Source organism: Cyprinus carpio, chromosome B2, assembly GCF_018340385.1.
Source record: "Cyprinus carpio isolate SPL01 chromosome B2, ASM1834038v1, whole genome shotgun sequence".
Lineage (NCBI taxonomy): Eukaryota > Metazoa > Chordata > Actinopteri > Cypriniformes > Cyprinidae > Cyprinus > Cyprinus carpio.
The window spans coordinates 3478372-3499909 of NC_056598.1; the positions used below are offsets into that span (position 1 = coordinate 3478372).

General features: G+C 36.5%; 1 protein-coding gene across 1 annotated transcript; it reads right to left on the bottom strand.

The window, feature by feature from the left end:
• Nucleotides 1-1345: 1345 nt before the first annotated feature.
• Nucleotides 1346-10482, bottom strand: serbp1b (SERPINE1 mRNA binding protein 1b). The gene is made up of 9 exons (XM_042717754.1): nucleotides 10109-10482; nucleotides 8382-8559; nucleotides 6926-7066; nucleotides 6771-6842; nucleotides 5650-5724; nucleotides 5368-5554; nucleotides 5218-5274; nucleotides 3777-3971; nucleotides 1346-2728 (listed from the first exon to the last, which is right to left on the bottom strand). The coding sequence occupies exons 1-9, from the start codon at nucleotides 10362-10364 to the stop codon at nucleotides 2669-2671; spliced, it is 1221 nt and encodes a 406-aa protein (XP_042573688.1). The 5' UTR covers nucleotides 10365-10482; the 3' UTR covers nucleotides 1346-2668.
• Between the last annotated feature and the right edge of the window lie 11056 nt (nucleotides 10483-21538).

Genomic DNA, 21538 nt, shown 5'->3' on the forward strand with positions numbered 1-21538 from the left:
CCTCTGAGTTCAAATAAACCAATATCCCGGAGTAATTCATTTACTCAAACAGTACCCCCTCGAGTCAGGGGGTAGGGGGAGGGGATACACCGCTCTACATTGTTTTTATAGTGATTGCAGTACCAGTTTAGGCCACAATCCTACATACGGCTCCTTTAACAATAAACAAGAGATTCCTGTAAGAACACATCAAGATGAAGGATGTGTTGTCGGCTAAATACCGTGCGCGATTTCTAAATCGCTTTATAGCAGGATTTTCCGCGGTCCCGACCTCACGCAGTATGCTATCCGTTCCAATCAGAATGCAGCGCATCTAAGCGGAGCGCGAGAACAGAACAGACTGGGAACATGCCTAACTCCAGGTTCACACACTCTGTGATGCGTATTTCTTCCGATCTCATGTTAATGGATCAGAGCTTCACACTGCACGCGGAAAAAGATGTGAACAGAAAAAGTTAGAAATCGAAAGATGCGAAAAGAATGAATATCTAGCGCATGAGCATAGAGAGAGTTGTGAGTGAGAGGAGACATGTTTTAATTGCGCGCACTCTCTCGAGAGCAGTGTGTATCTGAGCACGTGTGCCTCGTTTTGTGACAAAGCAGAGGAAATCTGCGTGTGAGCGGAGAGATTCGCGCTCGCGCATTATTTTAATGTGCTTTCGCGTTACAATAACGCGCTCTCGCTGCTGCTTCTGAACCGCACACATATACTGTATACGCACTGCTGACGGAGTACGTGTGAACCTTGGGCAATAAATATATTTCAATGCATGGTCATAGAGAAAAAAAAGAAAAGAAAAAAAGCCATGGACACGGGTTTTATTTTATTTTATTTTTTTTGCCATGTGTCTAGACATTTTGTTTGACATCTTTACTTAGTGATTATTTTGACTTGTGTCTGTTCTAGAGGCATGTTACAACTTTTTGATAAAGCTCTCATTGGTTTTCTTTTGGAAATATGTTTCAAATTTATACTGAATGCATTTATGAGTGTAAAGCATGTCTGTGTGTGTCAAAATCATGATTAAAATCGAAATCGCAAAATTGATCAAAAAATCGTGATAGGTTTTTTTGTCCATATCGCACAGCCCTAGTTCAAATCTGGACTCTGAGCAGGCCGAACATGAGCCTGATTTATCACAGTTGGGTATCAAACATGGGAGAAATGAGAATATCAAATAAGGAAAAATATTTACTATATTATGCACCATTTATTTCTATGTTGCCAAACCTATTTTTATTGCATGGGAAGCACTGACTAAAAAGCATTTTATTTGCAGACATGTTTGTAATAGAAATGACTGGGTAACAGAGACATGACAAACCAGACGCCTGGACTCAAATCTAGTGTCGTCTTCCATTTTATTGTCCCTCCTCCTATGAATACAGAGTACATCGGCCATCACACTTGGAAGTCTCGCTAGTTCACACACATAAGAAGCTGGATCCAACTTTTCTTTCGCAGCACACTGTTGTCCCACCCTGAATTACACTTTTTATTTTTTTTCAGAAAACGCAAGCAGTAGTGCCATCATAGTAATAATTAAAAATAAAAACACCGCAAAGATCACAGAAGGAATCAAAATAAACAAATGGTACTGATGCAAACAGACCACGTGCTTAGTAGCTAGATTTCAAACGTCACCGTAATCTAAGTGCAAGATATGTCAACCTCAGCTAGAGAAAACTCACTAAAAAGTCAATAAAACTTCATGTTAAGAACATGTCTTGCTGAAACTTACCATCTAAGCTAAGGAAAATAAACTTATGGCAGATGATGAGTTTTTAAAAACGTGTTCCCTCTCGTTCTCTCACACACACACACACACACACACACACACTTCACCCACGTTTACAGTTCAAAAAGTGGTCCTAAGGTTTCTAAGAGATGAACTTACAAGGACCAGCCTGGATCTCCATTGAGCCCTGGGTGCTCCAACAAGACGAGGAAATAAACTCTCTGAGGAACAAAGACAACTATGCATACTAATATCACAGGTCCAGCAGAGGACGACAGAAAACACCAAAGCAAGATCAAGACGATGCATTTGCTTCTTGCTACCGGTCAAGAAAAAAAATCCTAATGACAATAGGGTAGCTTGACCTTAGCGCTTTCTTTCAAAACATTTAAAATAGTCAATATACATTATTCATGTATATATGTTAATAGTAAAATCATCACTACGAGTCTCGTATTCTCACTTGGTGGAGAAAGAAAAAAATAATTACAAAAACAAAACGTTCTGCTTTTGGTAGAGCCATTGAGAGTGTATTCGATTACACGCAGACACCGCAGTGCCCCGACTGAAGCGCAAGCGTTCACAACACACCTCGATCCTATCTTGAAAATGCATACATTCAAGCAGCAATAAAAAAATATTCATGGCGAATGCATAATCTCTGGAAAAAAAGGGAAAATAAAATACTGTATGAACATCCCTGCTATCATGTCTCTAAATACAAAACCTCTACCCATGATTTGCTTCAGTGTAACAAGAAGTCCTTTTCGTGTTCTTCCGCAGGTAAAAGTCAGTTCTCAGTGTATGTATGGATGACAGTCTCGTGTATTTCTCTTTTCTGGTTTCTATGGTCGAACGATCCGTAAGCATGCAAGCGTCGAAGAGGAGGGGCAGGGGCCTGGAGGAAGGTTTGGTGGCAGAGCTGAGGTTTAAGCCAGGGCTGGAAAAGCCTCGGGATCATCCACGTTGGGAACGGAAACGCCTCCACCCTGTCGAATTCAAAAGAAACAGTCTTCAAGCCAACATTTGAGACACTCATTTATTTATTCAAGCAACTATAAAATGACAAATGTGGCAAATATAAAACATTGGATGCTTCTACACATGCATTTAGCATCTTATGTCAGGAGCGTGTAAGATAAAACTTTCAAAAGGACCAAACTTCTTTCTTTTTTTTTGACTAGAGAAGTCGATGGGGACCAGAAACTGTTTGGTTTCGCACATGCTTCAAAACATCTTAATATTCAACAGAACTAGGGAGTCATGGCAAGAAACAAGTGGAAAAATAGAAAGTAAATAAATAACTAAACTACATAAATCAATAGTTTATTGACCCGTAAGAAAAGTTTTCAGGCTTAATTTATTATTCAGGTCTAGCAAAGAATCTTTTGTGATCTTCTAATATAAATCATTAAGTTTTGAAGCGCAAATAACTGTTACCATGTTTCCGCCACTGAATATAAAATAAACAAAACTGTGACTTCTCGAAATTCTGACTTTTTTCCTTAGAATTAAGATAAACTTAGTTGCAAGGCAAAGTTAGAATTGTGATATAAACTTTATCCCGCAATTCTGATTTTATAACTTGCAATTCTGTCTGTATAATCTCAATCCTGAGAAAGAAAGTCAGAATTGTGAGATATAAGCTGCAATGTAGAGAAAAAGTTAGAATTGTGAGATAAAGTGGCAGTTACCTTTTTTCTTATTTTTTTTTTTAATCAGTGACAGAAAGTCTTCCATAAATAACATACGAAAGTCAACATTAACACATTACTTTCTATAACATTTCTGTACTGTTTTACATCCAACTAACAGATCTAATCCTGTAATACTCAATAGAAAGGACTGAACTTTACAACAATAAAGAGTTTAGTTCTTTGCTGGGGTGAAGCGAATAGTGTCCATTTAAAAAACTAAATATATTCTGTTAGTAAAACCGTAGTGATATGGGTTTCAGGGGCAGACTACAGTTTTATTTGATGTAAGCGGTATCTGTCATAAATTTTCCTACACAAACATTATCAGTATGTCATGTACCTTCTCAGATCTGCCTCCGCCTCGGCCTGGCCGTCCACCGCCGCCGCCGCCGCCGGCTCCACCACGAGCTCCTCGGCCTCCACGAGCTCCTCCACGGCCGCGGCCTGGCCGTCCCAAGTCTCCGAAGTTGATCTCCAGCTGGGAGGTGATGTCATTGGCGGGCTTACGGAAGTGGTGATCTCCACCCTCATCAGCCTTTAAGAAGAAATATTACAGCATCAGCTTCAGGAACTAAAACACATCATTCCCAATTCTACATAATGCTTGCTGTCTTGACGCGCTGTGAGGATTTCAGCTAGAAAACTGAGATTTCCTCGATGCGGATAACATGGACAAAATCACACCATCAAATCATAAGAAAGGAGTTTACAGAATGTTTCACAGTATTTGGAGGAGTAAATCACAAGTAGGCTGTACAATGAATCAAATCGCAATACTGACTTGAAACTCAAAGGTCTTCATGGCAACCCATCAAAATAAAAGTTCAGTTTAACTGGAAGAAATTGTGACAGAGAAACAGTGTAAAGCAGAATGAACTTCTCAAAACAATACATTTTTTTCCATGTTTTAATTTTAAAGGGAAACTTTGTCTGCTAAAAAATTATGAGAATTGTTCAGTTTTAATTTGATTTCATTTTAAAAGATTAATTAAATTGTTAATTTTTTTTTTCTTTCTTTCTTTTATTTGATTACCACTGATAATAAATTTATATTAAATCATAAATCCAAAATAAATAAAACAGACAACAAATGTCTGGGAGGAAAATATAAAAATAAAAACAAATCTTCTTAGGGTCCTAAAATTGTTTAAAGAAATGCAATAAATTATAAAAATGTTAACGTTTGAATTAATCTGACCATATATGCTTTTTTTTTGATTATTTTTGAAAAGAATATTCTTTTTTTTTTTTTTTTTATTAATATAGTTTCATGCTTACTGATAACCAAAATGTGATTTAACCATTAAAACTTATTCCAGAAAAATTTTGGAGAGAGAAAAAAAAAAAAAAGGAAATCAAGAAAAATTAGGTGAATTTAGGAAAAAATAAACCTGATTTCGTAAGGCCCTACTATGACCACAGAGCTGATCCCTCCACCCAAACTGTAGTATTAATATAGCCGAGACCACAAAACAATTTGTATATTTTTGACAACAAATGGATGTTATAACAGGGAATAAGTCAAAAGCACAGACATGCTGTCATCACTGTTGGGATCTACATTAAGGAGCAAAATCACTGGAACAAAAGAGTGAATGTAGAGTTCAGTGAAGGCCGGCGGATGTGGGACAGAAAACAACATCGATTCTTGAAATCTGGCACGACTCTAGGTCAGCTGAATTTTAGTTCAGGTTAACTACAGACCAACGATTTCAAAGGTGACCAAAAGCGTGACAGGAGAATAAAACAATCCAAATCCAGACACAAAACGCAACTTCTACCTTTTGGAATGAGTCGGGATCAACATCTCCAGCTTCAATCACAGATCCAGCATGCCGCTGAAAACACACAAAAAGCACATAATCGACATTAGCCTCGAAACCATTAATAGAAACATTTACGAGGCTGGAAAATGGACTGATTTAACTTACCGTGCCAACTTCCTCGCTCTTTGACTTGTGCAGTACGTAGCCCTTCTTCCACTGACCGTCGTTACCCTCGTTGGGCTTGCGGATGTTGAACTCAACTTTGGAGCGTTCTTTGTCTTGCATGGCCTTCCACTCATCCAGTGTCATCTCCTTAGGACCTTCCTCCTTCACCTCCTCTACTTCATTCTCCCTACACACACACACACACACACATCCAATGGCATGCTCTTAGTACATCTCGTCAGAGATACTGGCATCTTCTGAACAGAATTCTTCTTGACTCACTTGTTTTCGGAGTCGGCAGGAGCGTGATCTTCACCTTCAGGAACAGGCTCCGGTGCTGCAGACTGATCAAGCTCACTGTCCAATCAGACAACATTATTAGATCAGGGGAACACAAGAAATAACACACTATCCCACTGAAGCAATGTTTCATAAATCTTAAATGTCAAGAAATGATAGTTCTCCCCGACTAGAGGAAAATCTGATGATTTAGAACCAGCTCACCATGTCTTTCAATATCAGGTTTTATATATTTCCAGAACACAAGCGGTTTGGACAAGTTACTGTCAAAGTTCATTACTTGGGTTAACCCCTTAATATAAATACTATTATTATTATTAACAACAACAACGCTTTACAAACATGACTAATTAGAGTTAACAAGAGTCTAATGTTTCAGACGATCTACATTATTTCTGTATGACAGATTCAAGGTTTCTGCAGGTTTTAAGGCAAGTTTAAGACATTTAAAGACAAATTTAAGAACGTTTAGGGGATATGGTTGATTAGAGGTTTCTGCAGGTTTTAAGGCAAGTTTAAGACATTTTGAGTAAATTTTAAGAAAGTTCAATTCAAGTATCTTTGCACGCAACCACTAGACTTCAAAAAAGACGCACTGCAAAAAATTATTCGCTAATGTTTTTGTCTTGTTTTTGTCAGTGCAAGCGTCTAAAGATTTTTAAATCAAGATGCATTTACTAGAGAAGCAAAATGATGATGCTTTCTGTGAAACGGATCAAAATTATCTGAGTTTGATTAAAAAAAAAAGAACAAATATCTGCCACTGGGGCTTAGAAAAATCAACTCAATTCAAAAGGAAAGCAAGTTCATGGCCCATTGATAGATATCTGTTCACGTTTCTCAGAAAACATTTTTGCATCTCAAACAAATGCATCTTGATTTAAGGATGTTTAGTAATGGAAAACTGCATTGTCAGCAAAGCATGCAACATTAAATGCCATGTCTTTACAAATTTAAGACTTCTTGCTCCGATTTAAGGCCTCTGTTTGTGGAAGGGCGAATTGAAACTCTTTAGGACTCTCAGAAATCCTGACATCTGTCAACCTCCCAAATAATCTGATGCAGCACCACAAGCCTCAAACATCTCACGTCTCCAATCCTACCTGGCTTCTTCCTTCACATTGCCCCAGTTGTGCAAGCCACTCCCGCCACGCTTCTCCTCTCCTTTCTGTCGACTAAAGTATGAAGGACACTCCAGTGAGACGAGTGCAACAACACACCCTGAACCATTTGTTAGTGCAGGCTTCACCACACTTACGATTTGTCATTGCCGCTGTGTCTGTCAAAGTCACGTTTGCCCCGGGAATCGAAGCCATCTCCACGTCCCATGCCTCGCCCACGGCCACCTCTGGCCCCGCGGCCTCCTCCACGGCCTCGAGAGGGCTTATCCCCTAATGACCTGAGGACAACACGCACAAAGACAACTGCCAATCTAGAGCTACAAAATCAATAAACGTCCCTCAGATATTGATTAAACAGGAACTCAGTCGGCTTATTACCATGCTGGTTCTACACATGATTAAATACCACAATCAACCCCAAACAGAAACATTGGCCTGAGTTTGGGGTAACAGAAAATGACAAAATGTTATTTTGATGACGCTAGTAGTTTGAAATGTCTTCTCACAACTAGACTTGCATTATTTACAGGCCCGTAAAAGCACAGCACGCCTTCTAGGGCTGAGTATCGACAGATTTCACAAATCAATTTGATTGACAATCTCTTGATTTGATTCAGTGTTGATTCATTTGGATATGTATCAGGTACAATACATTTTTCTTACGTAAAACAACCTCTACTAATGCTACGCATGATACACAGCACCCCGTCAGTCGTGCATTGCTATAATATTAAAGGTTAAATTAAATTGCTATCATTTTTAGGTATACAATTAACACTCAAACAAAAACAGTTTTTACACAAACATATAAAATTGCACTTTTAGATTCACTTTTTTAATGATGTATTATTGAAACAATGTTTCAACCCCAACTCTTTGCAGGAATCTAAACATTTAAACAGTGTCTGTCTTGCTTTAACAACAGATTCCTTCAAGCATAATAAATAAATGAGACAATTTATGAATACAATAAATAAAGTGCATATATCATACAATAGATATTGAATGTCATGTAACATTTACCGCCGGATAGCAATATAGTATACAATCCGTTCTTTTTTTTTTTATTGTTGAGACTAACCGAAAGGCAACCTTGTTTCTAATCAAAGCGACGAAGCACAAAACTTTGTATAGAAAACACACCACAAATAATGTTTAGCAAAGTTTTGTTTGCACATCAACAGCATAAACTAAAAGACAGATTCTTGGAATTTAGGCATTATATCGGTTAATGAATATTAAGATTGATTAAATTGATTTTGTCAGCTGTAATGCTGTCTTTTTGTAATAAACTAGTGCTGTCAAATTATTATTATATTATATAATTAGTTTTTTTTTATATAATATTTGTGTGTTTTATGTGTATATATAGATACACTCACATACAGTATATATTTGGGAAATATTTACATTTAAATATTTAAATATATTTAATATATAAACATAACATTTTTCTTAAGTATATACTTGCATGAGTTTGTATTTGTATAGACACAGCATACACACATTTATTATGTAAACAAAAACTTTTATTTTGGATGAGATTTATCGCGGTTAATCGTTTGATGGCACTATTATAAACCAGACACTCACTTGTCCACAGGGAACTCGCCCCCCTCTGGCTTCTCATCCGCTGGTTTATCAAAGCGCCGTTCACGAGGAGGTCGTCTGTCGGGCCGCCTGTCGCCGGGCCGGGCCTCTCCCTGACCTCCCTGGTGCTGGGAACTGGCCTGACCCTGCTGCTCCGGCCTCCGGCCAACCCTCCTCATGCCTAAAACACATACACACACACTCATTATAACGCAGGAGTCCAACACTGAGAACCTGTGAATTCAAATCTAGTATTTCAGACATAATTAAAGGAGTTGATTTAATCACATTTCATTCTGAGCAGAATTAGAGCATTAATATCTGACTGCTGCATGTGTCACTCCAACAGCAATCCCACATATTTACCAAATAAATACTCTTATCCAAAGCAGTGCATGTAGTACAGGTCAGAAAACATATGCATAAAACACTCTCACAAAAGCCCCCTACAAGTACTCAACAAAATATGTGTCCCTGCAGGACAAAAGCAATCATAAGTCTCTGGGGGATATTTGTAGCAATAGCCAAAAATACATTGCATGGGTCAAATTACTGATTTTTCTTTCGTGCCAAAAATCATTAGGATATTAAGTAAAGATCATATTCCATGAAAATATTTTGTACATTTCCTACTGTAAATACATCAAAACAGTAATATGCATTGCAAAGAACTTCATTTGGACAATTTTAAAGCCGATTTTCTCAATATTTTGATTTCTTTGCACCCTCGGATTCCAGATTTTCAAACAGTTGCATCTCGGCCAAATATTATCCTATAATAACAAACCATACATCTACAGAAAGCTTATTTACTGAGAGACTATGCATTTTAAAAATGTGACCCATATGACTGGTTTAGTGGTCCGGGGGTCACGTATAGCACTTGAGTTGCTGGCCAGCACTATATACCTGGTCTACATGTAAAATTAAAACAGTGTGCACACTTGCATGTGTTTGGAACAACATGACGAAGAGCAAAAGACAGCATCAGAGTGAACTACTCGTTTTAGTGTTCAGCCCAAGGTCACGCTGTTCATCAGTCACCTCTAGTGATGTCTGAAGATGCACTTTCAGATTTTGTCATTTAAACAAGATCACAAACCACGATGCTATCAAATTGAATCCAGCCTGGTCAACTACATTTAACACAACTGGACTGTGTAAGTTAACGTGACGCTTACAGCACGCCTTACAAAATAAAAGCGAAAGTAACGTTACATATCTGCGTAACTACATCACAACAATCCAGCGTTTCCTCCATGTGCACGCGAGCACAGGACGATGCTAGTCACATAATATCCACACACAGACTAGCATGTGGCTAAAGCAGCTACGCAGTTATGAATAAAGTGAAGCTGATCGAATCGTGATCGGATAGTAATGTAGACATGTCAGGGGAAGAAACCGGTGGGATAAAACGTCTCCGGGCGCATTTCGCACACAAAACACGGTGTTAGCGATCATTAAACGTCGAGAACAAGAAGAGTAACGTAACGTTAGCAGGCTGCTGTTGTGCATGTTGACTTCTCTGCTGTGTTTATATGCGCACGAGCACGCGCTCAGCCTGTCTCATAAACTACTGTGCTGCCTACATAGACAGCATCTTAGGCACCATACGCGCGTTTGAGCAGCTTTAGGCGCGTTTAGAGTTGGAGCGTGTGAATAATGTACGAATATGCTGTCTATATTTCGAGATACAGCTGATATTCAGGACTGTAGTTTCTACATACCCTCTTTCTTCAGCGGCACAGGGGCCTGGGTGTCTTCTTTCTTCTCCTGCGCTGTATTTTTCCTGTCTTTCTGGGACTCTTTCTTCGGCTGTTTAGCGGCTTGAGCTGCCGTCTTCGAGGCGCCTGACGCGGCCGCTTCTTTCTTCTTGTTCTCGGCCGCCTTTAATATCTCGAAGGGGTCGGACTCGTCGTCTAATAGCTGGTCGAACCGATTGGTAACGACGCAGCCGAAGCCTTCTTGCAGATGCCCCGGCATGATGGCGCCCCAACAACGGGATTCTCCTCCGATTCTTCGAGGCTTCGCGCGAACGGCTCACGGCGGACAACCACAAGATGGCCAAGGAAGACACCTGCTTCTCTTCCGGCGCTCTCAACATCCGGGACATCACAGCTTTCGCGCCATATGGGGGGTGTAGTTTTACCACGGCACGATTCTGTATGCAGTTCACTCGAGGGGTCTGAAATAGACATTAATTATTTATTTTAAGATGAATAACTTATTATTTAATTAATTGATAATCGTTTATGAAGAGTATTTGGAAATTAATTAAGCCTATTCATTGTTTTTTACAAATGCAAAATTTATTTAAACTTTTTGTTTTTTCATTAAGTTTATTTTTAATGCGGTGTTTGTTCTTATATTTGACCCTGGACCACAAACCAGTCATAAGAGTAAATTTTTGTATAATTGAGATTTATATAACATCATATCAAGCTGAATAAATATGCTTTCCATTGACAATATTTGGCTGAGAAGATACAACTATTTGAAAATCTGGAATCTGAGGGTGCACAAAATCTAAATATTGAGAAAATCGCCTTTAAAGTTGTCCAAATGAAGTTCTTATCCATGCATATTACTAATGAATAATTAAGTTTTGATATATTTATGGTATAATAAATTTACAAAATATCTTCATGGAACATGATCTTTATTTAATATCCTAATGATTTTTGGCATAAAAGAAAAATTCATTTTAGTATTGATATTGAATGTTTTCCTAAACAAATGTTACATTGACAAATGCAAAATTTATTTAAACTTTGTTTTGCTTTGTTTCTTATATACAGTATGTTCATGTTTTATTGTTCTCTTCTCATTCCCTGTGAGTTTGGAAGTTTCATAAGTTATAAAAAGTATAAAAAGGACAATGGTTGTTTTTAAAGGCATCAATTTTATATATATATATATAAATATACACAATTAAGACACCAAACATTAGTATATTATTACACCAGGTTATATATTTCATGTTGTACATTCTGAAGTTGTTGACCTGGAACTGCAGACCTGTTCATTGTAAATGGATATGTCTCATTATTTTAGTGCGTTGAGATGTCAGCAAGACTAATGCAAGCGATAATGATCGAGGAGAATGAAGAACCTCTGCTGAAGGAGTTTACAGTAATGGAAGTTGACAGAAGGAGGGCATTTTGCGAGTGTTTTTGGAGGCTGCATTGACTGACTGCAGCAGGTGTGATTACTAATGAAACTTGGCTAAATAGTTCTTCTCACTTCCAGGATCTCAAACCACCAAAACACATCAGCACACTCTTTCTCACTCAGAGAGCATGTGATATTGCTCACAGGCAATTTCTAAAACTTTGGCTTTTTTCCTTAAAATCTATACACAAAACCAAAAATACAAACATAGCATGCAAAACATCACACTTATCTTGCAAAACCAAACACATGAAAGTTTTTAAGTGATCAAGTTAGGTTTATTTACAGTATAGTGTTTTAAGCTGCAGTGTTTTCCAAATTAAATACAAAGATAGTTAGCTTTGAATGATGTGCCTATAGAGAAGTGTTTAGTGTTCTGTTAAAGTGGAATATTATTAATGCAGAAATGCACATAATTTTACAGTTTTGAAAGCAGTGTTAGAATCTGAAAAATGTGCTGCAAATATAGAGTTTTACAGGTGATGGAGTACAAATGACAAGAGTTCATGCAGATGTGGTCACTGAAAGCATTTTGTGTGAAAAAAAAATTAAAAATGATTAACAGTTTGGTCGGAAAATACTTTTGTTTTGCTGACTGTGTGAAAGGTTTTGACAGCGTGACTTCAGTTTTTTACCAGTTCATATTAGCAAAAACTGTAAACTAAGGGAATACTCAAACACATTTTTTCAAGTTTGTATGGTTGTCAAAAATATGTGTGAAAATAATATTTTGCATCAAGAAAATGAAGCCCATTTTAAGACTTTTCTTATTTTCTGTTCTTTCTATTTTTCTTTTTTCTTTTCTTTTTTTGCAGTGTCATAATTGGTTGTGAGATTGTATAAACATTCTTTAAACATATAATAAACATTAATAACAACATTCATTAAAAAAAACCTTTAAATGTGTTTGGGGGAGCAATGTACACTCTCATTTATGTAGGCTAATGTATTATAGCACTGTTAAAAAAAATAAAAATAAAATAAAAATAGTTACAGGTAAAATACTGTAAAAATGGTTGTTAATTGAGTTCCCTTACTATAAAAAACTAATAAATCTAATGGGACATCCTGAAAAAATACTGTAAAATTCACAGTGTTTGGAAGTTAAAAAGAACAAGTCATCTTATAATTTACAGTGAAAAAGCATTTATAAACACTCCCGCAATTCCCTTTGTTGCACTTCACCATTGATGGGTAATTGAATTAACTGCTTCTCTTTATTTATTTATTTATTTTTCTTATCAGTTCTGAACATAGGGTTTATGTTACATCTTTTCTTGTTATATGAATGTTTATTACATTCTTTTATCATGTCGTTACCATGATGGTGTTTATTATTTGTGTGAATGACAAATTGCACCTACTATATATATATATATATATATATATATATTTACTTCAGCTTGTGGAAGAGCTACGTGTGATGCATGAGCTTTGATTCATTGTGATGATTTTTCATTATCACCTGTGCATTTGGTGGTTGTTAGTATATTACAAAAGTAGACTACAAAACAGATAATATAACTGCAAGCAGCAATGACGGGCCCAAGCCCCAGGTGTCATGTCAGGAAAACAGAGCACAGCAGGCTCATACATTAAACCCTCTGGCAGTCTGGTTGTTGAGTCACAGCAATGAAAGAGTTACTCTTGAATATCAAGAAACGAAGAAATTGAGTATTAGAAAGGAGACAGCCTTGGTCACCTTGGTCTTCGAAAGAAGCCTTTGAAGGATGCAGCCTCTGAAGTTGTCTTGTCTTGATTCCAGTTTCCATTCTAACAGCTATTTATCTGATTGGTGGATCTGTCTACGAGATTATGGGTAGTGTAATTCTTCCTCTGGAAACATTATTTTTTTTTTAAGAATTGAAGAAGTTAAAACCTTATGTATAACAAAAGTTTGGGGCGGGACTATGTGTTTGTCTGACCAATAGCAAAAATGTTTGTGAATCCTATTTAAAGGGATACTCCACCCCAAACTCAGCCGCACCATAAGGATGTGCTGTTTCTACGTGTATTTAGCTTTGATATGAAAGAAAACAGCACATCCTTGTGGCGCGGATGATACAGAAGAGCATACGGTGATATGGAGAGACACAGGGGAGACCGTTGACAAAGGAATTGTTGAATAAAGTTATTATTTTTGTTTTCTTCACTTACAAAAACTATTCTTGTCGTTTCATAACGTTACGGTTGAACCACTGATGGCAGATGGACTATTCTGACGATGTCTTTCATACTTGAAAGTGTAACTTACTTGGCAGTCTATGGGACAGTCACAGGCCTCCCGGTTTTCATCCAAAATATTTTAAATTGTGTTCCGAAGATGAACAAAGCTTTTATGGGTTTGGAACGACATGAGGGTAAGTGATTAATGACTACATTTTCATCTTGGGGTGGAGTATCCCTTTAAAAGCAAATCACAAATTTCACACTTTTAATAACAAACTTAAAAAAAAAAAAAAAAACATTATTTCACTATTTTTTTAATGAATCTAAAATGTTTTGAAATGTCTTAACAGGACACATAGTGGCACATCCCTTTATGAATCCATTTTTTTCTGTGACGTCAATGAAAATACAAAAAACACAGACAAAAACAAGAAAATCAGTGTTCTGAATTCAACTCAATGCTCACATGGGTTGCCAGATTGACGCAACAGAAACGAGCGCTACTGACAATGGAAGGGGATGAGGGTTACACTACAAGTTGATGAGTCGATTTATCTGCGTTTTAACAGTCATAGAGCTTTGTAGATGGATGGCAAGGCTTTTTAGGTCAGGGAGAATCTGTGATCTCTGACTCAGTTCGTTTACTGGCTTCCATGCCTGCAATACGTTGTGTTTTCCACCAAATGGCAACCTGGAGAGTTGAAATACTATTGGGTAAATCTGCAGTGGGCGGAGTCACACAGACCAAAAAAAAAAAAAAAAAAAAACAACAACAGACATTCTGACATGGAATGCATATTTCAAAGTAGAATAACTGGCTGTAGAATTGTTTTTGGGGAGCAAGTATGTAAATTAAATATCTGCAAATATGGTATTTTTATGCTTTATTCCATTTAAAAAATGACACACAGCACCTTTAAGTGATTCATTATCAATCTGACAAGTAGCACAGAGCAACATTTACAAGATATGATCATAGCATGTGGAACGTTATTTATCCTGCTTTATTTAACACTGATAATGTATCACATTTGTACCTGAGTTTCCAGGATGAAGATTTCGCTCCAGGGTATTCAGCATGTTTTCTGTCACACTTCACGTCACTGTGTGTGTCTGGATGGGAGCTCAGGACCCTCACAGTATGTCTGTTTCTCCTTCACTCTGACTGAGACAAGATGAGCCAGGAAAAAATCATGTTTCCAGAGGAAGAATTACACTACCCATAATCTCGTAGACAGATCCACCAATCAGATTAATAGCTGTTAGAATGGAAACTGGAATCACGACAAGACAACTTCAGAGGCTGCATCCTTCAAAGGCTGCTTTCGAAGACCAAGGTGACAAAGGCTGTCTCATTTCTAATACTCAATTTCTTCATTTCTTGATATTCAAGAGTAACTCTTTCATTGCTGTGACTCAATGAGCCAGGATCCCTCCACCAAAGTTTCTGACATCCACCTCCACCAGATCCTCACTCATCAGCTCCATCCGCAGCTCCTCCACCTCTGCTACATTATTCTGGAGCACACAGAGGGGAAAAGATACACTGCTTTCAATGTTGAACAATCTATTAGTAATTTATAGCATATAAGCGTCCAGAACATAATAATAAAATCCACACAGTTTAACTAAAAAGACCATGATCTGATTTTTCTTGCTATATATATATATATGTGATAAACGTCGACTTGGATAAACCATAGCACAAAGACGTTTCATTTGTAAAGGTTTCAAGGAGTCCAAACTGTCCCCGCTAACACTTTAAGACACAATAAGGCTCAATTAATGCATGAACAATGAAAAATGGTATTAGTCTACTACACTATCAACAAGCAACCAATACTAGAATATTAACATTATATATATATATTAAAAACCAAATTAGATTAACGTTTTCTAACATTTATGCAATTCTAAACATTTTTCAAATTACTTCAAACCAAATAACTACAATAAATAGTAAATATGGTACTTTATTTGTTACAATTATTCAACTATTGTTTATCTTGTTCAACACAGTCATTGTAAGTTAATTTAAATTTGTGTTTACTTTGTAGTCAGTCTATTAATTTCCTCCAATTTTACCATATAACATGGTAAAAAATAAATTTACCAAACATATAACACATAGAATATATTTACCAAAAGGCCCAGGAGCTTCCGCTGGATGGAGGACTCAGAATAATAAGACTGTGGAGGAGGGGAGAGAGTGATGAGAAGATACAGGAAATTAACAAACACTTAAAGGGATAGTTCACCCAAAAATTTAAATTCTGTGACCATTTACTCAACATCGGTCATGATGTTATATTAAGACATTCACATAAGTATAAGTAACATATAACAATAAGTAAATTTCAATAAATGGCAGCAACTGCTCAATACAACCCCCCCCAAAAAAGTTTAGTCAATAATAAAAATGCTAAAAATACAAGGCGCCCAGACCCAGAAACAATGAAACTGAGCGATACACAAGAAAGGGGAATAAACGCATTGGTTGGGTCTACTCATCATCCATTCAGTCATTTGCAAAAGAAGCTTCATCATTCAGCCATTCACATATCATATAAAACTTTAGGGAACACAATGCATGTGACAGTATGGTTTGAAGAACCTGTGCTGAAATAAATGGGGCTTTTTTAATACATTAAGATTGCAATGCAGTCTGGGATGACTTGCTATTTGCTATTAATAGACAGGCAGCATTATGTTGAGGGACTTTCTTATTCTATATTTTATTGGATGCACAATTTTCAAGTTATGAATATGTTTGGTTCTTTTAACCATAAAGGCTGTAAAATGTTTCTATTTTCTGATCTATTTTGTCAACTTCCTGGGGTCCACTAGTTTAGACATGAACTAAAAACCACAAACTCTTTTAATCCTCATGTTGTGTTCTGGTCATTTTGACCCGGAGAGGATTTTCTCTTTCAAATGCTAGTTAAAGGGATAGTTCACCCCAAAAGGAAATTTGATGTTTATCTGCTTACCCCCAGGGCATCCAACATGTAGGTGACTTTGTTTCTTCAGTAGGACACAAATCATGATTTTTAACTCCAGCCGTTGCAGTCTCTCAGCTGTATAATGCATGGCAATGGTAACAAAATCTATGAGAGTAAAAATAACATGCACAGACAAATCCAAATTAAATCCTGCGGCTCGGCATATGTACCATTGCCATGCATTATATGACTGACAGACTGCAACGGCTGGAGGTTAAAATCATAATTTGTGTCCTACTGAAGAAACAAAGTCACCTACATCTTGGATGCCCTGCGGGTAAGCAGATAAACATCAAATTTTCATTTTTGGTTGAACTATCCCTTTAATATTATTTCATTGGACTAAAACCTACTGACTTTGCTCACACTTGTTATATCAATTTATTTATTTATTTATTTATTTGTGGTTTTGATATTCCCTCCCCCACACACACTTTGTTACACTTGTGACCATACCAGCCTACAAAAAATTGCTTATAAATATTTGTGGCGATGGGGGTGTGCTTCAGCGAGGTCTTCAACGGGAGAGAGAGTTGGGAGACAAGCGATGAGTAAGTAAGTAAGTGGGTCAAATGCAAATGACAAACACCTGTGTCTTGTTCCAGTAATTGGCGTGGAGAGACCGTAAAAAGAGGACTGGGAATGAGCTGGCAGAGAGAGAGAGAGACTGACTGCTGACTGGTGTGGAGACTGTGCCTGCTCTGGAGAGCCCTGTGATCTTTCACATGCAATTGTGCTCTTTTGAGCGCTGGTAGCGCGACGTTTTGTTTATTTATAGAATCAGAATAAAAATCACCAGCAGCAGTCAATCCGACCCCGTCCTCTTCCTTCTCAAATCATTGACTTTGTTACAATATTGTTATGCTATATTATTACCAAACACTGGATTTAATCTTTTTATCAGCTTGTTTTCTTTCAATAAGCATAGGTTTTGTATTTCTTTTTAGAACTGATTGATCATAGGGCTCATTGATTTGAGCTTATGCTTCTCAGTTTTGGAGTGAACACTGCCAATTTTATAGCATAATTATAGTGATAACGTACCATAATGAGAGATTTAAACACAATTAAAAAAAAAAGCCAGTCATTTTTGATCAGGAATGGCAAATTAGGTAAAGGATTTTTAGCACAGCACTATGTTTAAAACAGCAACAGCAAATAAATCTACTTGTGTAAAAAAAGCATTTATGTTTATTTTATTATAAACACCTCTGTACCCAGTTCTGAGATCTCCTCTGTGCTCAACTGCAATGAAGTTTGAGAGAGCCTTTTACTCAGTAATAATGTACCAAAGATGAAAATGATGATTTTTGTTCATATAAGCAGCTCTTAAAAGTCCATACTGATATGTCTGCATAATTGCATACGTCAGACACTGAACAGAATGCAGGTGTTGATGTATTGACCTTTGACACCAGTATGATCTTCAAGATTCCCCAATAACATCATTATCAGCTTAGCAGCTTCATATCTGTAGGGAAATAGCGGTCAAGATGACGATAAGCCATTTCAACAATGTACAGTTTATCTGAAAAAGTTAAAATGCAATGAGGAAACGTGTGTGGACTGACCTGTCAAATGGGACGACCTGTAAGACATGATCACTGCAGAGAGTCAGCAAGCAATTCTTCTGCAACTAAAATAAAAATAAAAATAAACTGTATAAATACTGACACTAGGACCATAGAGAGAAAAGAATACAATGGAAGTCAATGGGGACCAGCAACTACCATTCTTCAAAATGGTATGTAATATAAATGTTATTCATGCATTTTTAAAAATTAGCTGAGATCTTTTACAATAAAGGGAAGTTTTAAGGCATTGTATAAGATGTCATGATGTAATTGAAACTATGCCATCTTTAAAAATTCTCTTACAGTCCCTTACAAAATTACAAATTTTATCTTGTATTTATCTGAGTTTATTCATTCATTTAAAACATTGAAATTAAATTCAATTTATACACAGAATGACTTCAAACACACCTCTTCTATAACGAGAATTCATTTGTGAACTATATTTTTGAGTTACATTTTTGCTTTACTGCTTATTAATATTTGAGAAATTGTTGTTGGCCAAATTAAAGTCATGTGGTGCAACCACATGCAGAAAAAAAATCAAGAAATGACTTTATAAAGAACACTCGTGCAAACCCTCACGAATGTGTGTATGCGGATCAATAACTTTTTTTAAATATCAGATAAGTTGACTGTTTAAAGACAAGGCAAGGTTAGTTCAAGTTTTAAAATGTCATGTGGTGCGACTCCTCAAAAACATAATGATATTCATGAATTGATATAAAAAAACAACGGTATGCAAAAATATTTTGAAAATAATTAATAATGTATTAAAGATGTAACAAAACAACACTTTTATAGTCTTTTTCAATAAATGCAAACGTTTCTCTAAAATGGCATTAAAAATTCCAAATTATTTGAAACCAGCAAAAGTGCTTTAAAGTAGATTTTTCTTTATCACTGATTCTAACAAACCAGCCTGTCCATGTTTAGTTAACAATTACAGATCAGACAAGAGAAGAATCTTCTCTTGTCTGATCTGTAAATCAGACAGACTGGATCCACTGCATCCACTGCATTTCAGTACCTGGAAACTGAATGTAAAAACTGGCAGTTCCTGACCAGAATAAGCAGCAAAGTGAGTCATGGTTCTTGCCGAAAGTCAAAAGTCTGGTTAACTTGCAGAAAAATAAATTTCACTGCCATCTCACTGAGTCAGAACTAAGCAAATTTTGCCAGGAGCTTCAAATATGTACTAATCTGTAAACACATGCAGGTGGCTGAAGAGTTCAGCTTAACCCAGCTGTGTGAGTGCTTGAGGAGATACAGCGACCGCGAGAGTTTCATCCGGGAGGTTCTTGCTCATCTCTACAGTCACACCAGTGACAAGGAAGAACCTCAGCAACAGATCTTAAAGATTTATTCTGGTCAGGAACTGCCAGTTTTTACATCCAGTTTCCAGGTACTGAAATGCAGTGGATCCAGTCTGCTTCACTGTCTGCTTTCCCATCATTATTTACTGCATCACGACACTGAATTTTAGATTAAACCAGTCATGAATTGCATTTTTACTAGTACTGTCAAACGATTAATCGCAATTACTCACATTCAAAATAAAAGTTTTTGTTTGCATGATATATGTGTGTGCACTGCGTATATTTATTATGTATATATAAATACACAAGCATGCATGTATATATCTAAGAAAAATATGTTATGTTTATGTATTTAATATATTTATAAATAATTTAAATTATTTGAATATACATATATGCATGTAAATAAATGTAAATATTTTCCAAATATATAGATGCATGTGTGTGTATTTATATATTCATAATAAATATACACAGTATGCACACATATATTATGTAAACAAAAACTTTTATTTTTGATGCGATTAATCATTTGACAGCACTATATAAAGACAAACACACACAGTATGTATTTTGAAAATAGTTACATGTATATATTTATATTCATATATAAATATATTTAATATATATAAACAACATATTTTTCTTAAATATAAACATGCATGTGTGTGTATTTATGTGCACATAATAAATATACACAGCAAACAAACATATATTATGTACAAAAAAACTTTTATTTTGGATGTGTTTAAAGGCACAATAGTTAATTTTTTCACCGCTAGAGGGCACATATGCAAAACAAACAAAGAAACAAAGGCGTTGTGACTGAGTGTGGAATCATGGGAGTTGTGGTCTTCATCCACACCCTGATGCAATCCGACGGGACTCGGGCAGAAATCATGTTCATAGAGGAGCTAATGTATTAAAGATTTATTAATGTTGTAGTATGAAGCAGGGTGAAGCAAAACGAGGCCACTGAACGAGCGTGACGCATGGCTTGAAAGCATCGGCGCATTTATTACGCCACAGTCGACTGCTTCTGCTCCTTCCGGTCATGCATATGTGGGGTAAAGCAGCGCTGTTTTATCATACTGGATTAATTTGAAAGTTCTTTTATAATGCTACTCTGTGCGGTCGTCACCGGTCTATTAAAACGCACAACATATTAAAGCGTCTTTGGTGTTTCCATGTTTTCTACTACAAAACAAAACCGGAAATCGAAGGTGTGTGACGTCATTGGCAGGTGAAGCAATGACCAGGGACGAGCCACTATTTAAAATTGCTATTTCTCTTTATTTTTTAATATTCTTCGAAACATTTGGGATAATGTAAGTACACAAGTCAGCAAAATACATAACAGTGATTTTTGTATATTTTAATAAAAAATTCATACATATTGTGCCTTTAATCATTGCCCAGCACTAATCAGACCCGTCTTTTTGTGCGACACAAAGCACTTCCACATTGTGACACAGCCAGGACGTACTAATGTCTGTCAGGGAGGAAGGACTCTCTTCATCCTGAAACAATAACTATATGCATAACGTTGTTCCTGATGAATTCTACTGATGATGCCTTTAGTCTGTTCTGTTGTTTTATACTGTGTAGCAGATGTTTTCTAGACCCATAGAGATGATTCTGCATGAGTTATGAACCATATCAAATTAAGAGTAAAATAATAAGTAATTTTTTTTATTATACAATTCTAATTTTTACATTTGGGTTAGGTGTTTGACATGCCTACAAACTTTCGAGGCAATTGTATTCAAATCATTATCATGTTAAACAAATACATTTAACCCTTGTGCTGTTCTGAAAATCCTTGATCTTTTTGAAACTGATGGATTATAGACCTCAAAAACTGATGTGCATAAGTTAAGATCAATGAGGCCTATGAACAATCAGTTGTAAATATAAACACA